General features: G+C 38.1%; 1 protein-coding gene across 5 annotated transcripts; it reads left to right on the top strand.

Moving 5' to 3' along the window:
• Nucleotides 1-338: 338 nt before the first annotated feature.
• Nucleotides 339-18,755, top strand: Tial1 (TIA1 cytotoxic granule associated RNA binding protein like 1). 5 transcript variants are annotated; one of them, XM_055608827.1, is made up of 13 exons: nucleotides 339-838; nucleotides 3,228-3,290; nucleotides 6,988-7,084; nucleotides 11,922-12,071; nucleotides 12,304-12,358; nucleotides 12,493-12,580; nucleotides 14,415-14,490; nucleotides 15,375-15,483; nucleotides 16,238-16,333; nucleotides 16,449-16,533; nucleotides 16,743-16,866; nucleotides 17,202-17,341; nucleotides 18,376-18,755. In XM_055608827.1, the coding sequence occupies exons 3-13, from the start codon at nucleotides 7,073-7,075 to the stop codon at nucleotides 18,500-18,502; spliced, it is 1,062 nt and encodes a 353-aa protein (XP_055464802.1). In that variant the 5' UTR covers nucleotides 339-838; nucleotides 3,228-3,290; nucleotides 6,988-7,072; the 3' UTR covers nucleotides 18,503-18,755. The 5 variants fall into 5 exon arrangements, with proteins under 5 accessions (XP_055464802.1, XP_055464801.1, XP_055464800.1 ...); XM_055608826.1 differs by lacking the exon at nucleotides 3,228-3,290 and having other exon boundaries at nucleotides 11,973-12,071; XM_055608825.1 differs by lacking the exon at nucleotides 3,228-3,290.
• Nucleotides 18,756-20,682: the final 1,927 nt, after the last annotated feature.

The raw sequence follows: 20,682 nt of genomic DNA, 5'->3' as shown, positions 1-20,682 counted from the left end.
GAAGAAACCGCTCTGGGGCTGGACGGAGGCGGAGCAGAAGCTCACACTGGACCAACAGAAGAGCCTTAAGATGCTAGGAGCGATCCTGGGGCGGGCCCCGGCGCGAGGCACTCTGGGATTTGTAGTTTACTTCCCGGACAGCTACTCTCTCATTTCGGCCGCCCGCCTTTTTTCCCTCGCTCTCTCCCGGCACTCCGACTACTTTGTCGCGGCACGTCCTAAGTACGACTACATTTCCCAGAAATCTCTTCTTCGCGCTCCGGCAGGCGCCGGGCCTTCCTCAAACTACAGTTCCCAGAAGGCCACCGGAGAAGGGCTTCCCCCCACTTTCCCGGGACCACAATTCCCAGAGACTTGACTTCGCGGCTTTTCTCTCTGTGTCGGGACTCTTTTGGAGCTGGCTAGGCCTCGGCCGGCCAGTAGGCCCGCAGCGACGACGTGGTCCGTAGTGTCCAGGCTCAGGGTGTACTCTTCGGCCGGGCTTTCTGTCCCTTCAGCCACTTTTGCCGGACAGGCCGTCGCAGCTTGCCTGAGCAGTGACCTGGCGGGCCGCGCCTGCGCCCTGCCGCGTTTCCTGCCTGGCTGGTGGTGGCGGCCATTTTGTTCATCCTCCTCCTCCTCCTGCTCCTCCTGGTTGGAGCGCAGTGTCCGGAGCGGGCTGGGGGGAGCGAACCTGAGAGCGAGGTTCAGTACCTTTTCCTCTGTCCCCAGCCGGCGCCCGGAGCCCCCCTCCCCTTCCTTCCCGCCCCCTCCCCTCCCCAGCCCTGCCCTCCCCCTTGTCCCGGGATCACTCCGTCGCACCCACCATGATGGAAGACGACGGACAGCCCCGGACTCTGTGAGTACCCGAGACTAGGGGTGCCAGGCACCGAGCGGCCCGGGCACTGCGGGATGCTGAGGGAGGGAGCAGGAGACCGGGACCCGAAGCCCAGAGCCGGGCGTCGCGGTGGCGCGGCTGCGAAGTGCATTCCTCATCTGTCCCCTTTCCCAGAGAAGGAAGCCCTCCCTCCCCGAACACAGTCACTTTCTAGGGTCTAGGGCTGGTCTCGACCTTTTCCTCCCGATCCCTTCTTTGCACACCCTTCCTAGGCTGGGCTTGTGCACGGCTGAGGCTGTCAGGCTGGGGAGGGCTCCTGTCCCCCTGTGCTCTGGCGGACCCGGGCTGAGCCGGGAGCTGTGGGTCTGCACGGGGGCAGGGCTTGGCGGGGGGTGGGACCGCTGCTGCATCCTTTGGCGTGAACACTCGGGCTCTGTCCACGTCCTCAGCAGTCCACGTCCTCAGCCCCTTGTCGTTCCGAGCGCTTCTCCCCAGCCTACCACTCTTTAACCAGAGGAGCCCCTTGTCTCTTTCTGCCGCACGTGCCCCGCGCTGTCAGAAACACCCGCCCAGCGCCCGCTGCTTTTGAAGTGCCAAAAAGATTGCCTTTTGCCGCCGTGCATCACCTCTGTCCCTTGGATAACGAAGTTTACTTTGAGCGCCCACTACGCAAACTGACAACCAGTTAAAACTCCTTTCGCTCAGTTGGTGATGCCGCTTCCTAATCCGTTTGTGCGTCGGGACCATCAGAGTTCGATAAAAAGGATGTCTTCTCCCGCTATTTGATGCGTGTCTTTTGAGTGTTATTTTTCGCGGTCTAACTGTGGGGTTTTTCACCTGAAGCCCAGTCTAATGAATGAATTGCATCTTCCAACCGCTTAATTGGCGTTTCCTTCCTTTCCCAATGCAGAGTGATGACTCAGCGTCTGTATTCCTTTTCAAATAGTGTGGCACTCTTTTTTTTTTTTTTTTCTTCGTCTGAGTAATTTCCAATTCATTGTTTAAAGTGAGCACCTTGGGTTTTCCCAGCCTCTCCAGGCCTACTACTCCTGCTTGGAGTAAATACGCAGTCAGCCTGCTGCTTTGTCTCTCTTGCCTCACTCTGCCCGGTATTGATTGATATGGTGATCAGAGTCCACTTGGCTGGGTTAGCTTATGGGGAGGTACTTTTGGGGGAATGGACGACGGTGGATGGACACTCAGGACCTCTGACTAGCTTCTCAGAGCTTGATTCTTAGGACAGAAAATATGTTCAGGAAGGCCCATATCTATATTCAGTGTTGATACAGATTTTTTTTTTTTTTTTTTGAGCATTGTTTATACTTTCCATTCTTATTTCGCTTAACATCTTGCTTGGGGAATTTGAAAACATCCTAAACATGTTATACCCCTGAATGAAAAATTTGGTAGTAAAATTGTGTGTGTGTGTGATTTTCCATTTCCCTCTTTCCAGAAAAAAAGATAATTGAGACAAAACTTGAAATTTGTTCTTTAACGTTTAAGCCAAGGCTTGATAATTAATAGTTAGCGCTGTGTACTGTGATAGAAGCACCTGGGAAAGCTAGACTTACGGCTTAGCAAGCATAGTCAAGGAAGATGACAGTTACATTGTATCTAAAATATGTCATCATTGCATCATAATAGCTACTGGATAATTGGTAAATTCTCATGCCTCATTAACTGCTTCTATTTGTCCTTTAGAAGAGGTTTCCTGGCTTTTGTCTGTTACATAGTATGCCTTTTCTGTTTCTTTTATTCCTGTAATTGTCTTTGCATCCACTATCAGATCCCCTCTAGACCAGAGCTAAATTTTAATATTTCATACATTTACCATCTTGGATCTCTTGTCTTTTTTTCCTGAAACATTTCAGTTGTCTGTGTTCTGTTATCTAAAACTGTGATGTATACCTGTCAGTGAATAAATATCTTAAGCTCTGTTGTTCCTGTATGTCAGTTCATTATGTCTTCCCTTTCCCCACTTTTCTCCATGGGAAGTGTTGGTGTTTTTTGTTTTGTTTTTAAATATAAGGACTGTACTGCTTCCTAGCTCTTAACCCTTCATGCACTTAGTTCACTCCTTGGAACATAAGAGGTCCTCAAATATTTTACAATTGTACTTTGTTTTTAAACATTCTGATTGATTTAAATTATAGGCAGACGTTGTCATACTTCCTAAAGTTTGTTGATATATATATATAAGTATAAACCTATTGTAAAGTCTTGACATCAAAGCAAATGTTTAATAGGATATGATTTTATTTATGAAGAACCTATATTTTGAATTGTGATTTATGGATTAGGTTTCTCAAGTGGCTACCATGTTTTAAAACAATGTACTCTAAATAAAGTTTATCTTAACTTGTTTACTTTAAAATGCCTGTGTGTTACTAGTAAGGTTTTCTTCCTGCAGACACACACAAGCTAAGACATATGGTTCTATCTTCAGAAAAACAATATGGTGTTTATAGCCTAGGTAGGTCTTTAAATATTCATTATCTAAAGTATTATTAATTTATTTGATGGTATTTAAAGTGGTATAGAATTGCCTTGATGAGTCTGAAATCCTGTTTGTTACATAGTTGCCTTAAAGGTCTGTTTTCTGATGTTCCTCATTCTCAATTACATTTATTTTGGGTTATTTTGTATTAGTGATCTAAAAAAGAAACCAATGAGATCACAGTATGTGATACTGGTGTTTGAAGTGGACTAGCCTTGTGGGGACTAGCCTTGGGTTGTGTCTTTGCAGTGCAGTGATTTGATTTGTGGTATCTGAATCCACAGTGTGACACTAAATTGTAACAGCCAATTGTAGTCTACTGTAGTCATCTATTTGGTGTACTAAAACCCTAGAAATTGTGGATCTAAGATAAAACTATGCTAGTCATTGCCATCCTTTAAGGCTGTTTATTCTTCCTTGGTACTCAGTAAAGAAGGAAGAAATAAGGCGTTGATTTAGACTGTGTTCTGAACCTCTGTGAACAAAGCAGAAGAAAACAATATAAAAGCTGCTCTTAGACCATTGATTTAGCTATATTGTGGCTATAATCAAGCTGGTTCAATTTAGTCATCTTTGTTTCTTTAAAGCGTGTGCAGGTCCATCCTTTAGAGGTCCCTGCTCAGGTTAGTTACCTTATAATATCATGTCTTTCTTCCATTTTGCCTCCTTCCAAAAACCAAGTAATGACAACTTGGACAGACCTTTAGAGGGTTATTGTTGAAAAATCTCATTTTCTTTAGGAGCTTGTTAAGAATAATCAAAAAACTGCCCTTATGGAAATTTAGCCCCACCGTATTTTATATAAAGTACTGGTAATTTTGGCCTTGGGGGAGTTACTTTTCAGAGTGAGAGCACATTCAGTGGAAAAGCTGTCATTAGCTTTCTTCAAGGCACAATGTTCTTAATTTTTGCCCAGTTGGACATAGGAAATAGTTTACTGGCAATGTGAACTTCTGTCTGCTGTGAAACTGCCAAGTTTTCTAGTCTCCAGTTAACTCTAAGACCTAATGTTAGGGATAAAGGTATCATTTTCAGTTATTAATGCTTCAGATTCTACAGTTCCTGTTCTTAGAAGACAATAGACTGTAAGGTATGCATTTTCTTTATTTTTTTTCCTTGAGTTAAAAATCATTTTGGAATTTCCTAAATGTTTTCTGTTACTATAAGCATTTTAGCCATTTGTACATATTCCTCTGGTAGAAACTACATATTTAAAAACTTAGAACTTTAGAATATACTTAATACTACTTAACTGCAGCAGAAGGTGAAGTATAGAAAATACTGTTTGGAGAGAAATCTCAATTCAATAAACTACCAAAATCATGCTACTACATTCAGTTTTGAACCTTGTCTAAAATAAATTGTTAGAATTATCCTGGGATGGATTATTTTTGATAGTGTAAAAGGCACAATATACTATAGTGGTTTTAGAAATATAAATTGTGCCTCCGTTAGATACATAAATTACAGAACCTTGAGTAGAAAAGTCAGTCTAAAATTTAGATAACTATAGGTGAAATTATGTGCTGAATTTTGTCCTTTTCATCTTGACAAATTAAGGTGTCCTCTGAGTTATGGAATGCTTTGTATGTTTTTTAATTTTTAGTCTGCTGCTTTAGCAGTTAAATTTTCATGGAAGTATTTGAAAGATACCTTAGCATTGAACTTTTCTATAAATATTTCATGGCATTCTAAACCTAAGTGTTAACAGTTTTGATCTTTGACAGTGCTAGATACAGTTTGATCGTTAACAGTACTAGAAGTCAATTATAGCTATCAGTGTGTCTCCAGAACCTGGGAGTTCCATGACTGGTTAGAAATGGTTGACTTAGAGTGAAAGTCTTATTAAACAAAACCAGCTTTTTTTGTGACTTAGCTGTGAAAAGTAACAGGCATTATTTTTCTTAAATGAATGTTTTTAAACATTAACATAAACTTATTTTTGTTACTGGCTAGCTTCACATTTAAAAATCACTGTTTATTTAAATCTCTTGTTATTTTCCAGAAATGAGCAGACTAGACTGGCTAGATGAACAGTGTTAGAAAAATCAAGATTTTCTTTACAAAGGTTACTCCATGGTTACAGCTCTGAAAGCCCCTAGAGTGCAAAGGGGCAAGCAGTTATTTATACCTGGTTCATAACCCTTTAACTGTTTGCTCCTGCTGGGGGAAAATCACTGCATAGCCTACCGTGGGTCAGCTCCATGCCAGTTATCAGGAAAAGGTGGCATGCTAGAACTAAGCCAGTTTGTCAGCTCGCTTATTTTTATTTCAGTAGCACTGGACTTGTATTTCAGCCTTAGAACATGTATCCTGAGGTTATTGGTAACCATTGTGAATTTCTTAATAAGCTGGGAAGCTGCTGCTCATTTTCTTTCTTTCTTTCTTTCTTTCTTTCTTTCTTTCTTTCTTTTTTTTTTTTTTTTTCATTTTTAATGTGTGCGTGTGTGTGCGCTCCTGGCTGTATTACATGTTTATACATGTGGGCACACAGGTGTGGGAGGAGGCCAGAAGAAGATGTCTGATCTCTTGGAACTGGAGTTGCCCAGACCTGGGGGTGCTGGGAACTGAACTCTCTCCTCTGCAAGAACAGCAGACATGCTTCCTGGCTGGGCCACCGCTCCATTCACAGTTAAAATCTTTTAGGTTTTACTTAAGCATAGCTTTCTGTTGCCCTTTTTCTGTTAGCATGTTATCTAACATGGTACATGGCAACTGTTGCAAGACTTATTTTGGTCTCAGCACTGTCTCCTGATACTATATTATGGTTAGAAAAGTAAAATGGTTGCTTCCCAGAAGAAACTATGTCACATTTTATAAGTAATGTTTTGGTTTATGAAGTGGTGCATGACAGATGTACATGTAAGGTGTTACTTGTTTGAGAACCAGAAAGACTGTTAGCAATTTATTGAGATAAATTAAACCCATAGTGTAAGGTATAAACCCGAGTGTGTAAGACATTAACCAAGGTGGTCATCTCTTGGGGATAAGGTGGTGATTTTTCTTTTTTCTTGTTAAAAATTTTAATCAATTGGTCATTAAGGGAAAAAGCCTCAAACCTTTAAATATCTAGTCAAAAGTATTGTTTTGGGTTTATTTTAATTTTCTCTGAATTTCTAAAGAACTTTTAAAAAACCTATTTTATTTGTTATCTGCATAAAGATTGTCTTTTGTTGATTCTGATACTTTTTTCTAACAAGGAGGTTTAAATTATTCAATTCCCTTTTTTTTAAAAAAAGCAATAAAGATGTACCCTCAGTAGTAGTTTACTTTAGCCAAGACTGAACCGACCCCAGCTCTCCTGCCCAGCCCACCCTCTGCTTTGCTAGAACAACCTGACTCCCACTCTCTTCTTTGTCCATGTAATTGTTTTGGTTGGCGGTGTTGAGATGAGCCCACTAACAAGTGCTGTCTAGTACTAGTTCATTATCAGGATGTTTCAGTAGACCAGTATTTGTCATATTTGTGTTGTAAGTTATTTTGAAATAGAAAATATAGCTATTTTTATAGGGCTAGGCTTAACTGTTAAACATTTATTAAAGATAGGAACTTGAAATAAAAGATGACAAACTAAAAAAAACATTAGAATTATAGCTAAAGAAAAATTGCTGATAATTGTTTTTTAATAATTTAATAATTGTTTTTTGTTTTTCGTTTTGTTTTTTTCTCTCAGATATGTAGGTAACCTCTCCAGAGATGTGACAGAAGTCCTTATTCTTCAGTTATTCAGTCAGATCGGACCCTGTAAAAGCTGTAAAATGATAACAGAGGTAAGGTCTTCCCAGCTAGACATGCCGTCCATTAGCCTGATGTTGAACATTTTTAGATGATGCATGAGTTGGCTAACACCATTTTAGTTTAAGCCTTAAATTACTCTGTTGGAGAGAGTTGTGTTTGTGGTATGACCTAACGCATTGGTTTGGCCAATAAGCTAGGTGCAGAGTGAAGGCTAGTATGAGAAGGCAGAGAGCCTGCACTCACAGTGCATAGTCCTATCTGAGAAGGAGGATGCTATTTTATGTACTCTAAGTGCTGACATCTCAGTCTGCATTTCAAGTTCAGGAACTGGTATGTTTTGAAGTCAGCATTCGTTTATTATGTGCACAGTGGAGCAGCATGCATCTGGTGCATCTTTAGATAGTACTAAGGCCTGAACAACTTTCTGTAGATAGGAACTTAAACCATTATAATAATTTTATTTGGGCTAGAGATGTGGCTCAGTGGTAGATCATGTGCTTGTAATATGGAAGGCCCTGGTTTCAACTCCTAGTACCAAAATAAAATCTAAAAGTTTTGTCTTATTGTCAAAGAAAAAAATTTACTTTTGTCAGTTAAGACTCTAGTTGTACCCAGTGACTCATGTGTCACTCTTTTCTTCCTTTCTGTTTATCTATCAACCCCCCCCCCCCTTTTGACTGTTGTAAACCAGATACTATGGTAAGTGCTAAGCGAGTTTCTTTCCCCATGAGATTTTACAGGCTGGTAGGAGACTGAAGTCAACACTCAATAGGATATAGGATATAAAAGCTAGGGGCAGCTTAAAGTGCAGTGGGGACATGAGGAGAATATCCATTGTGGTTTTGGGTCATGGGGAATTTCTACTTTGGAGTCAGCATAGACTGAAACCTAAAGGATATCAGATGGTCTTCTGTAGTGGAGTCTGAGGAAGAAGATTCTATGAAGAGAAGAATGTTGATGGAGCCTGAGGTAAAAAAAAAAAAAAAAAAAAAAGAGTGCTCGTGAAAAAGGAAAACTAGAGACTGGTTTCTGTTAGAACTGTATTCAGTAGATGCATAGATGGAATTTGAAGTGGAATTAGTCATGGAGATGCCAGTAGATGATGAGGCAAGAGTGTTTGGAGGTGCACAAACTGGGAAATTGTAAAAAGTCTGTGAAGGGCATTGGCTCTTCAGTCTTTTAATTGATGACAGTTAAATTCAATTCTAGTGTATATTTTTCCTTCTTTTCATTCCTAACTTTGATTCTACATTTATTCTTTTATTAATGAAAAATATTCTTTCCATGGGCATTATTGAAGGCACTGTGAACACAATGGAGAAGCAAATGAAGTTCCAGATGAACAGAGATAAGAACCATGGAGAGAATAAGTTCTGTGATGACTGAGTAGAGGATGAGGCAGAGGCCACGTGTAAGGGAAGATGTCATCTCTCTTAGCCTAGAATGTCAAGATGGTACCATCTGTGTGGGAAAAGCAAAATAGCAACCATGTCAGCCTGGTGAAGAGGATGACTGGAATCTAGTGGGTGGTGGTAGGGAAAGAGGATTCAGAATCACATAGGGCAGTATGGGCCAGTGCAGAGTTACGATTATAATGCCCAGTCTTTGGAGAGCTTTAGGCAGGGAGAAGACAGTCTGATTTATATTTTTAAATATTGTGCTATGGGGAAAATAATTTGTAGAGGATTGTAGAGTACATGAGCAGGAGAAAAACGAGGTGGGTTTATTCTACTAGTCTATATGAGAGATGATAGATCTCTGGGTGTTAAGAGTGTACGTAAGGTCAGAGTTTTTATTTTGGAGGTAGGAGCAATAGGACTAGAATGTTGTAGGAATCAGGGGAGACTTAAGATCCTTGTCAGTGCAATTGTGTGGGTGTTAACATGTTACTTGCTAAAATGGGAATGACTGAGAAAGGCACAGGATAGATGGGGGAGTGGTGGCAATCAAGAATTCTGTTTTGGCAGTATTAAATTTAAGATACACTTTAGCTATACAAATGGAAGTTATATGTAGGCAGTTGGATAAATGAGTTTGGAATTCTAGAGAGACCAGTGCTAAAGGATACAGTGATTTTTTTGAAGCTCTGGGACTATGTAAGATCACCTAGAGAGAAAAGATAGAAGAGTGTAAAGGGTATGAGGCCTAGAGCTTAGAACAACTCAGCATTCAAGAGTTCTGGTCAGAGTTAAGGAGGAATGACAACCTTCTGAAGCATGTTCCACATGGGGACACCAGCTATCTGGTGGCACCAACAGAAGAGAATATTTACCAGAGGGAGGATGGTAGTCAGCTATTTTGAATTGTGTGGAAGAACAGAAAAGAGATCAGGTTGCAGAGAGGTCACTGGTCAGTTTGTGCAGTTTCAGAGTCTGGGTTTGGTGATGGTAATGGCTTTGAATGACTTCAGGAATGCAGAGGTTGGAGAAAGGAAAGAGAACATTTTTGGAAGAGTAAAAACTCTTTACAACTTAATCATGTCTTATAACTAGATTTGAACTTGTAAGTAGTTTAAAAATTTATTTTTCTGTTTTGACATTTATGTCATCTAGTAAGGGTGACCAGACTTACTAAGGTAAGGACTCAACTGCTTAGTGTCACTTGGCAGTTGTGTAGATAGGAAGTTTCTAAAGGACATAGACACCAGGAAGGAATATCTAACATACGGCCCTGGGCAGCCTGGAACTGCTATGTAGACTAGACTGGCTTCAGCCTTGAACTCACTTGAGATCCACTTGCCTCTGCCTCGCCACTACAGGGATTAAATGTGTGATCCACCAAACCTGGCCCAGATTGTTTTATTTTTTGTGGTCTGCCAAGTCTTCAGTGAATGTGTCTGGTAAATATTCAGTCTTTCACAGGAGAAAGCTTGGTGTTTTATTTGGAGTCTTCCATTTCTTTTCTCTTCCCTCTTTCTCTTGTCTTATGGTTATGACAATAGTATGAGAACCTATAGCTTTCTTTTCATTGTTAATGATCCCATTCTTCACCCTTCAAGGCAATGCCTCTGGTTGCAATGTCTTATTTGGGATTTTCTACAAAAGTTTTCTGGGATGAAAAACTGTTGTTGTTGAAAAGATAGTTATTTTATCTGGGATTTTTAATTCCTAGTAAGTTTACATAGAGCATAATAGATCATGTATTACCCCCTTAGGACATTTTTCATTAAATAGTTCCTGAATGTTTTTAACATTATATCAAGAATATGCTTGTACAGTCAAGCTGCTCAACAGTATAGGTTTCAGTTTTTGTTTTTTAATTTCTTTTTAGGTAGCACTAATTTGTTAGCATTCTTATTAGCTGTGTATTTGCTAACTCATGAAGTTTTTATCTTTCTGTTTTGTGATGTAAATTTGTAGCTTTGTCCTGGGGTTACTTAATATTTATTTATTTACTTGGTTTTAAGATTCTAGACAGCAAACCCATGCTCTGTCAGGTGCTAAGCAGTGGCTCTGCCACTGAGCTGTTCCCAGCATGTGCTAGAATATGTGAATACATTTTAAGCAAGTACATTTTGGGTCACTAGCATATTTGACGTTGGAAGACAAATTCATACTCTCTAGTACATTAGACTTTTTTTAAAGGTGCTTTCTTTCGTAGCTGAATATAATGTAGATCATACATGATCTGCTTCTGTTTCGGAAGTGCTAGAATTACAGGTGTGTGTAATCATGCCTAGCTATCATGCCTGTTTTGAAAGATGGAAGATTCATTTTAGTAACTAGTTACAAATTTTCAATGTTTCTGCTTTTTTTCCTTGCCTTTTTTAGAAAAGGAACTCATTATATTCAATCTCAGTAACAATACAAAATGCTGTAAATTGTAGTAACTACCACCCTAGTTTTGATCAGAGGTAAAATGGACTAATTTTTATATTTCGTTTGTTTTTTGAGACGAGGTCTCTCTAACCCTGGTTATCCTATAATGTCCTATAACTATGTACACCAGGTTGGCCTATTCACAGATCTGCCTGCCTCTGCCTCTGCCTCTGCCTCCTAAAGGATAGGATTAAAGGTTTGTGCTACCAGAGACGCATGCCTGTAATCCCAGCACAGGCAGGCCCATCTCTGTGACTTCCAGGCCAGCCTGGTTTACAAAGTGAGTCCAGGACAGCCAAGGCTACACAGAGAAACTCTGCCTTGGAAACAACAACAACAACAACAGAAAATGTGTGCTACCATGCCCAACTACATTTTTCTATTTTTTCCTTATAAGCCTGTAATGTAGTATATGAAGGATTGTAATACATACGTAGAAATCAGTCTTTTAAAATGTTAATAATGTTGGAGCTTGGTGGTGGTGGTGGTGCATGCCTTTAATCCCAGCACTTGGGAGGCAGAGTCAGGCAGATCTCTTGAGTTCAAGGGTAGTCCGTGCTACATAATGATTTCCAGGGCAGCCAGTGCTACACAGACAAACCCTGTCTTGAAAAAAAATTGTTTAAAGAAAAGAGCAGTGATTAGGAACAGTCTTCACCTGGTGCAGTGCACCTGCCTGTAATCTCAGCACTCTGGGAGGCAGAGGCAGGCGGATCTCTGAATTCAAGGCCAGCCTGGTCTACAAAGTGAGTCCAGGACAGTCAGGGTTACACAGAGAAACCCTGTGTAGGGAGGACAATCCTCACTAAATCTGAGGTAGAAGGTAATAAACATTTATTACCTTCTAATAAACAATTCTGTTTCATTAAACATACTTCACTAGTCTTCTAATTTAATACCCATAGTCATGATTTGTTACCGTTTGTATGGTTCTGTTGAACACAACAGTACTCTGAGTAAGTCTTAAGTGTTAGGCTTTCATAAACTTATGCAGTCTCATCTTGTGCATTCCTAGCTGTCAGTAATGTTTTTTCCTGGATTTTCTTCTCAGCAACCCGATAGCAGAAGGGTCAACTCTTCTGTTGGATTTTCTGTTTTGCAGCATACAAGCAATGACCCATATTGCTTTGTGGAATTTTATGAACACAGAGATGCAGCTGCTGCATTAGCTGCTATGAATGGGAGAAAAATTTTGGGAAAGGTAAGATAATGGGATGGTGACATCCAGTGAATGTGTATGTTTGCATGCTAAATCAGTCTGTATTTTTTCTTAGCAATATTTAAAATAGACAGTCAGCTACTGAGTGGTCTCTGTTCAGCCTAGTGCCTTTACACAAATAATCCAACTTGATAGATGATTTATTAAGTGGTAAGTGTTAGTAGTTCATAATGGCATGCCTAATAATTGTATTAAATATAATCTTTGTTTTTAGGAGGTCAAAGTAAACTGGGCAACAACACCAAGTAGCCAGAAAAAAGATACTTCCAGTAAGTACTCCTGCTGCGCTTTACTGTGGAGTGTGGCGCTACCCTGGCAGCATTACCAGCTTCCCTCAGGATTTTTCCTCTGTTAGTGTTGCCTGACTTCTTAAGTATTTGATTACCAAATGCTTTGATTTCAGATCACTTCCATGTGTTTGTTGGAGATTTGAGTCCAGAAATTACAACTGAAGATATCAAATCAGCATTTGCCCCCTTTGGTAAAATATCGTAAGTATCATAATCAGTATCAGACTCGGTAGTGATAGGCAAAACTATATAATTAACTGGTATTAGAATCAAGGTTTTATTTCTCTTAGTGTGTTTTTCTTTGGTCTTTACTTTTCTTTTGGTTTGTTTTGTTTTGAGTAGATGTTGTTGCAAATGTTGATGTCATTTCAATGTTTGGGGTCTTGTTTTCAGATAACATCGTGTTTAATATGTTTAAAATTTTTAAGTGATTCTGTTTTACATTTAAAGCAAATATTTAGATGGTAAAACTAGCTTTTTGTCAAATGTTTTCAAATCTTGATGGTTAAGAATATTGGGTTAATGAAAACTAAATGTGATTTTATATTGTGTATTAAACTTTTATTGAGTGAATTTATAAGTGGGGGAATCTAGGCAAATCCTTGAGTATATTATCGTTAACTTGGAAATGTTTATGTTTAAATGTAATGATTAATATGTATTGATATTTAGCTTTGAGAAAATGTAATATTATTGTAATATTAAAATGTTTTCGTGTGTAGATAATAAATGGGGTTAATTTGACTTTTGTTAATGATACTTGATTCTGTTAGTGAGGGGTTGACTTTTGAAAATATGTATGTTCAAATTTTGTTATTTGATTAAATATATTGAAAAATTAAAGTTGCAAGTTCTATAAAATGTCATAATTTATCTTTGATTAAGATGAATTTATTACATATTTGTCAATTCAAATTAAATGTATGACAACGGAAATGTTTTAAGAACAACAACTTTATATTAACCTTTACATAACTTGTTGTTCTATAGATTTAATTTATTTGTAAGAAAGTTTTAATTATTAATTTTCTATTTTGATATTTGCTTTGCTTTTTAATCTAAATGTGGTAAGTAGTACTGTTATAAAATTAGTGTAAAATGATACAGGTTGCTGTTTTTGATCTTTATTTATACCTGAGACCTGCAGTTTTTCTACAGTCCAAGTCACAATTAAAAGTAATAGCATTCTGGTTATTTTGCAGAATTGCTCATAAGAATGGACAGGATCTTGAAGGCTAACTGCAAGGAACTGTGCACACTGGAACTCAGTTGTAGATTTTTTTTCTCATTTCTATTTATTCTTATTATACATTATTTATATATACATACTTTAGTATTTACATTTTAACATTCTATATTCAGTGGAGTTCTATATTTCCAATCATTTTAACTTACTCACTAAAATTTCTGTGTAAATTTGTTGTTTTCGTACTGGTGTGCTTAGCGTTGTTGTTAGTTTTTTATTCTCCTTTCTTAAATTTCTGAAAATGTCAATTTTTCAAAATTTACAGCTGCCCAAACTCCAAAATGATGATAGAGAATTGACCAAGAAAAATAAAGAAATCTGTTAACAGGCCATGTATGCCTTTTTAATTCCTATTTTTTCCTCTTTTTCAATTTTTTAATATTTCATATATTTTATATCACTAGGCAAAAGACATTTAACTATTTAGATATTGCATGGTAAAGTAGTTAGCATTGTTACAGTAATTTATAGAATCAGTAAATCTTAGAGGACACTAGTAAATAGAATATTAGAAAAGGAAACTGTTCCTATTAATCTTCAGATTTTAGTATCTAGTTAGAAAGAACAGATTGTATGATTAGGTTGCATGTTTATTACATGTTTTTGTCCTACTGCTTTTTTCTAACAGGTAAAGAAGCATTAGGGAGAGTTCAGGGATGGCTGTAGTTAATTAGGGCTAACTGGAGTTTATTTTTAAAATGCTCACAAATACAGTGTGTGTGGTTCCTTTTAGTTTTTATTTTGAGGGTGACTTTTACTTCCCTCATTTAGCTGTGCTTCTTTTCACAGGGATGCCCGGGTAGTTAAAGATATGGCAACTGGAAAGTCCAAAGGCTATGGTTTTGTATCTTTTTATAACAAACTGGTACGTCCTTTCAGTTGACTCAATTAAAAAAAAAAAAAAAATCTTCAATTCTGGATTTAGATGCTTCCTTAAAATTAATGATTGAAACTTAATGTGCTTGATTGTTTACTTAAAAATACAACTTTTATATAATTTCTTGATATATATATACTAATATATTAGTAATAGAAAACAATTGTTCCAGCTGGGCGGTGGTGGTGCACACCTTTAATCCCAGCACTTGGGAGGCAGAGGCAGGTGGCTCTTTGTGAGTTCGAGGCCAGCCTGATCTACAGAGCGAGTGCAGGACAGCAAGGACTACATAGAGAAACCCTGTCTCGAAAAACAAAAACTTCTTTCATTAACTTGAAAATATCTAGAAAAGGCTGGAGTGATAACACAATGAAGGGAACATTATTAAAGTCCATTATTAAAGTGCATTGGTGAAGGCAGAATGAATGAATTAGAAATAAAGCCTAAGACTAGAAGAAACAGACCAATATGAGAACTATGTTCATTTTAACCAGGAAAATTTCTATTTTAATAATTTCACCAAAACTGTATTTTAAAACAAATAGTATGCTAGCCTCTTTTTACATTTCCTTCAGTAACTCTACATTACAAAGCAATTATAAAATTAAGGAACTGAAAATGACCATGTGAGATTTCTTTTTACACATTTGTGTGTATTTGAGAAAAATGATTTTTGGGTGATCAGTGGTATTATGGGTTTTTATATTAGTGAAACATAATTTTTGAACTCAAATGTTATATTAGTGTTTTGAAACGCATAAGTAAAACTGAGCTTTTCTGGTTCAAATTGCTTTGTTGGTAACATCTTTTTCACTGGTGTTTAGTGGACTCACAAGCAATGACATGTAGCGCCATCTTTTTTCTCTCTATAGGATGCAGAAAATGCAATTGTGCATATGGGGGGTCAGTGGTTGGGAGGTCGACAAATCAGAACCAATTGGGCCACACGTAAACCACCTGCCCCTAAAAGCACACAAGAAAGTAAGTTACATCTGTATATATGTTGCAAGTATAGATTGTGATCATAACATGTAGCATTATGTCTTAAATTTTTATTATTTAAGTTGAATTTACCTTGAATTTCATTATTTGAGCTTTAGAATAAGTATCTCTTAGGCTGAGAACCAACTGGTTTATTTGTAGATGAGATCTATATTTAAAGCTAAGGCTGTAGCTGAGCTGGTAGAATCCGTGTGCTTGCCTGACATGCATGAGGCCCCTGGGTTTGGTCCTTAGCATCATATAAACCGGGTGTGGTAGTTCATAGCTATAATTCAGCACCTGGGGAATGGAGGCAGAAACAGAAGTTCAAAGTCCCCAAGCATCATAGTGAATTAGAACTTACTTTGGGATACTCAAGACTCTTGTCCCAATCTTTTAAGTCATAACATTGAGAGGGGAAAAAAAAAAATTGTTCCTCCCACTGGGATATATCATAACAGTATGTTATGGGGGTGCATGCTTTTAACTCCATTATATGGAAGCAGAGGCGAGCTTAGTCCACATAGTTCCAAGATAGCCAGGCCTACATAGAGAGGTCCTATCTCAAAAAGCAAACAAAATTTAAAGTGGTATAGAAGAATAAAAGATTGTGTATGTGTGTGGTGCTGGGAATTGAACTCCGGCACCTTGTACATGCTAGGCAAATGTTCTACCACTGAGCTATAACCTTAGCTCAAAAAGCAGTTCTGTAATACTGTATAACAGTCCAAGTTTCATATTTTTCTACATATAGCCAACACTAAGCAGTTGAGATTTGAAGATGTAGTAAACCAGTCAAGTCCCAAAAACTGTACTGTGTATTGTGGAGGAATTGCTTCGGGGCTCACAGGTACAGTGTTTGATTTCCTACTTTGCCTTCTCTGTTGGTATTTGAGCACTGTTAATATAAATTTCGTGGTTAGCATGAGCTTTAAGTATTTCTTTGTATATTTTTGTTTGTATAGATCAGCTTATGAGACAAACGTTTTCACCATTTGGACAAATTATGGAAATAAGAGTTTTTCCAGAGAAGGGCTATTCATTTGTCAGGTAATGCTCAAGCTGTGATACCATTATTATTCTTACATTGCTTCATTCCTTTCACTTATATTGTTGGATCCTTACAAGATGTCAGTTTGCCTACATAATATAAAATTTAAGAAAAATGCCAACTGAAAGGTGTCAACTAATGAGTTCTTGTATTATATGCTCCAGTTCTTAAAGATTGAAGGCAAAACCTCACCGTTTTCTCCTCCTAGATTTTCAACTCATGAAAGTGCAGCCCATGCCATTGTTTCTGTGAATGGTACTACAATTGAAGGACATGTGGTTAAATGCTATTGGGGTAAAGAATCTCCTGATATGACTAAAAACTTCCAACAGGTAATTCAATTTTTCTTAGCAACTTTTAAGGTTTCCATCTTACATACCTACATAGGAGCTTTGGAAATTGTAAAATAAACAGTAAAATAAAGCATATAGTTGCTTTCAGTTGATTGTGTAAAATGATATTTCAAAATTGTTTTGCGGTATTAACTGAATCTTAATACTTTCTTTTCACAGGTGTCACCACCCCAATAAACTTAGACAATGATAAATAACAGAGTCCTATTCACATAAGGGTGCTTACTTAGTTTTTCTCTTCCTTGTCTCCCACTCTTTCTTCAAATACGGTGTTTTGTTCTTGTTCCCTAAAACAGTCATTTGCTTTCTCCTAGGTTGACTACAGTCAGTGGGGCCAGTGGAGCCAAGTGTATGGAAACCCACAACAGTATGGGCAGTATATGGCAAACGGGTGGCAAGTACCTCCCTATGGAGTATATGGGCAGCCGTGGAACCAACAAGGATTTGGAGTAGAGTGAGTTGTTTTGGGTTTTCCATTGTAGAAACAGATGAGTGAGCTCCTGTCAAAAGAGAAATATGTGCTCTCCTAGGGGATTGAAATGATGTATGCTAAGGCATTTGAGTTATAGATGTTACAGTAACAAATCTCAGGAAATGGGTTTATAATGCTCTTAATTACAGAGATGGGAGTGCAATATGACCTCTCTGTAAGCCGCCGGTAGAATTTGACTCAAAAGATCTTTGTCTGGATATGTTTAGAACTAGAAATATGATGTTTTTATGTTTGGCCTATTTAAGACATCTTCGGAACTTACATGACATAGAGCAGTTTGCTTTTTGTGATGTTGGTAGAATGGATTTGTTGCTTCACTTTTTCTTCTAGGCTGAGCTAGACCTTTATTTTCACAGATTTATTGAGAATACTGCTAGAATCAAGGGCTGTAACAAGAATGCTACCTGCTAAGTCTCATTTATTTTTATTTTTGTAAGACAGTGTTTCACTTTAGCCCAGAGTGACCTAGATCTTACTATGTGACCCAGGCTGACCTCAGTCTTAGCCTTATAACAGTCTTATCCCAAACTCCAGGTACTGGGATTACAAATAGGAGGCTACACCTGGCTCTCTTGTTACGATTATTAGTTCAGTTTGGCCTCACAGTCAAACTCACAAAGATCCACCTGTTTCTGCCTCCCAGGCGCTTGAATTAAAGGTGTGCGCCATCATGCCTGGTCCTCAGTTATTTCTTTTTTAAAATCAGCTTTCCTGTAGTCTGCAGATTGGAGGTGAGTTCCGATTACCTTAAGAAGGCTGTGCTGGGTTGTAGGGCAGCACATCACCTAAATGAGGCCCTTGTCTTGATCCCGAGCACAGCAACAAAGGAAAAGCCAGTGAAAAGCAGCTTTTAAGATGGTAGTATATGTGTTCTGTTCGTTGTAGATTTGTGATTTATCTCTGTGTTCTGTGATTTGACTGTGCCAGATTTTGTATAATTGTGTAGATTATCTTTTTCTTGTGTTTGCTTAATATTTTTCCCTCTTTCTTCCAAGTCAATCACCTTCTGCTGCTTGGATGGGTGGATTTGGTGCTCAGCCTCCTCAAGGACAAGCTCCTCCCCCTGTAATACCTCCTCCGAACCAAGCTGGCTATGGAATGGCAAGTTTCCCAACACAGTGAGCTGGGACTCTGAACACACTTGTAACTCACCATAGGCTGCAATCTCCTGTGACACTCTGAAGACATGAAAAGTAAACATCGGAAAATGAAAATATTTATTTTAAAAATTGAAATGTTTGGAACCTTTAACACAGCTTTGCTTGGTGAAGGACACATGTCTTCTAGTTCTGCCTTTTTAAGTTTTTGTTCATGATGGATATGAACATGATTTTTCTTTGTGTACAAAAACGTAAAATAAAGTCAATAAAGACAATTCTGACTATAAATTTTGATATAATAGGAGAAATGGGTAATACATTTTGATTCTTAGACACTATTCCGTTTTTATCTTGCTGTCCAGTATTTTAACTCACTGTGTTTTTAAAAGAGCAAAAAAGGGAGTTATCGTGAAAAACTGAGCATCACATCAGTTCGTCCTGAATTCTGATACTCCCCTCCCATCCCTTGAGGTGGATCACATTGAAGTCAGCAGGAAAAGTGTGATTTCAGAAGAAGTACATACTGTGGGAATCGCTATGGAAGAAATACTTACTTTTCTATGGTAAAGACAATGAAGCCAGACTCGGAAAGCTGCAGCCTGAGAAGGAGCAGCATCGTAGGAGCCCTGAGCGGACGTGGGCGGTCCACACTAAGACATAGTTTTAAAACTTTAAAAGTGTTGGTTATCAAAAATGTAGTATATTACATTTCATTTTGGGGGAAATTCCAAGTATGGTGTTTATATTAAAGTCAGACAGTCATACTTGTGCTTTTACATGGAGTCTAAATGATAAACATTGTAAATATTGAATAACTACAGTGTTTCAAAAGCATGCTTCAACATAGAAGTAGCAGCAGTGTAATTATTCGAGGTGACAAGTTACATACTGCAGTGACTGCAGTGGTCAGTAGCAATGTTTAAGACTGACATTTTCCAGGTTGGCCATGTAAAATTAAAATAACACAAATGACTACACAGAAGAAGCCTTAATTTAATTCCGTACAAATCTTAGATGCATTAGTATATTCGAAATTGTAAGTCGAAGTTAGATTTTTTATTTTTATTTTTTTGCTTTATTTAGTATGTTAGTACCATGATTTAAAACCCAATGAAGTAATTTCAGGGTTCCTATAAGTTGTATAGCACAATTTTTTTTTTTTTAATCTTGGGATGTTTTTAAAAATTAGATATATTTTGCCCAAGAAATTTTTTTAACAAGATTGCTAAAATATCTTACAACTTGATGTATAATTGGATATTCAATTTGAGTTGTACACAAAGTTGTGGCTTTTATTCCTAATTTGTTCTTTTTCCTTGCGGGGAGTGTGTGGGTTACAGGCCTGAAGAGGCCTGCGTTGTATGTGTGCAGTTTGTAATGGGCATCCGGTGGGAAGATGTGGGAGCTCAGGCGTGCTTCCATGGCATTTCAGCCTGTGTGGATACAGTCTGCCTCATACTTCTAAAAAACGGGAATGTGAAATAGATAAAATCCTCTATGTTTCAATTGTGACAGCTAGGAGATACGAATGTTTTCGTGGTGTGTTACTCCTGTTGGCCTGTGTATGCGTAAGAGCGAACAACCCTAACCTGACTGTTCCGAGGTAAGATGGGTAAGACGCAGCTGGTGCCCACACGAGGCGGTTGAAGTCTAAAGATTAAGATAATGTGGTTTTTATATATTGGTGACCACAAAAATTCTGCTGTTCACTTCCCACTTTCTTCACTTAGAGATACAGCCAAATGTAGTCAGCATAAAAATTTACAGGGTCTGAAGTTTTTTGTTTTTGTTTTTTTTTTTAGCCAAAATCTTTACCTACGTTAGGTGGGTTTTTTGTTGTTGTTGTTGTTGTTTTTTTATAAACTACAATGACTCTGTGCTTATGACTAAATAAATATACCCCCTGTTTCTTTTGGTCATATTTTAGGGGGAATGTTTTTGGAAAAGTTACTTTATATTTTTAAAGAAGAAAACAAAAAGCTATCTTCTGCCTTTGAGTTAAGATTTTTATTAAACTTTGTGAAACTCGGAACAATCTAAAGACTTCTTAAGTTGGTAAATTGATAAACACTTGTTAAATTAAAATTTCAGTTTGCCTTTTTTTTCCTCTGCCAGTAAATTAAGTGGCTTAATGAGATAACTAATGGCTAACTCGAGCTGTAGTCTTTTCTGTTGTATATTCTATGATTTAATAAAATTATC

This window comes from Psammomys obesus, unplaced genomic scaffold, assembly GCF_907164565.1.
Source record: "Psammomys obesus unplaced genomic scaffold, mPsaObe1.curated_primary_1811, whole genome shotgun sequence".
NCBI lineage: Eukaryota > Metazoa > Chordata > Mammalia > Rodentia > Muridae > Psammomys > Psammomys obesus.
The sequence above is the reverse complement of the archived record's forward strand: the minus strand, read 5'-3'. Positions and strand labels throughout refer to the sequence as shown.

Bases quoted from the DNA above. Each gene is read 5' to 3' on its own strand.
- Tial1 (XM_055608825.1), top strand. From the start codon at position 807: ATGATGGAAGACGACGGACAGCCCCGGACTCT. The intron at 16,534-16,742 runs GTAATGCTCAAG...TTCTCCTCCTAG, and splicing joins AAGGGCTATTCATTTGTCAG to ATTTTCAACTCATGAAAGTG. The intron at 17,342-18,375 runs GTGAGTTGTTTT...CTTTCTTCCAAG, and splicing joins CAACAAGGATTTGGAGTAGA to TCAATCACCTTCTGCTGCTT.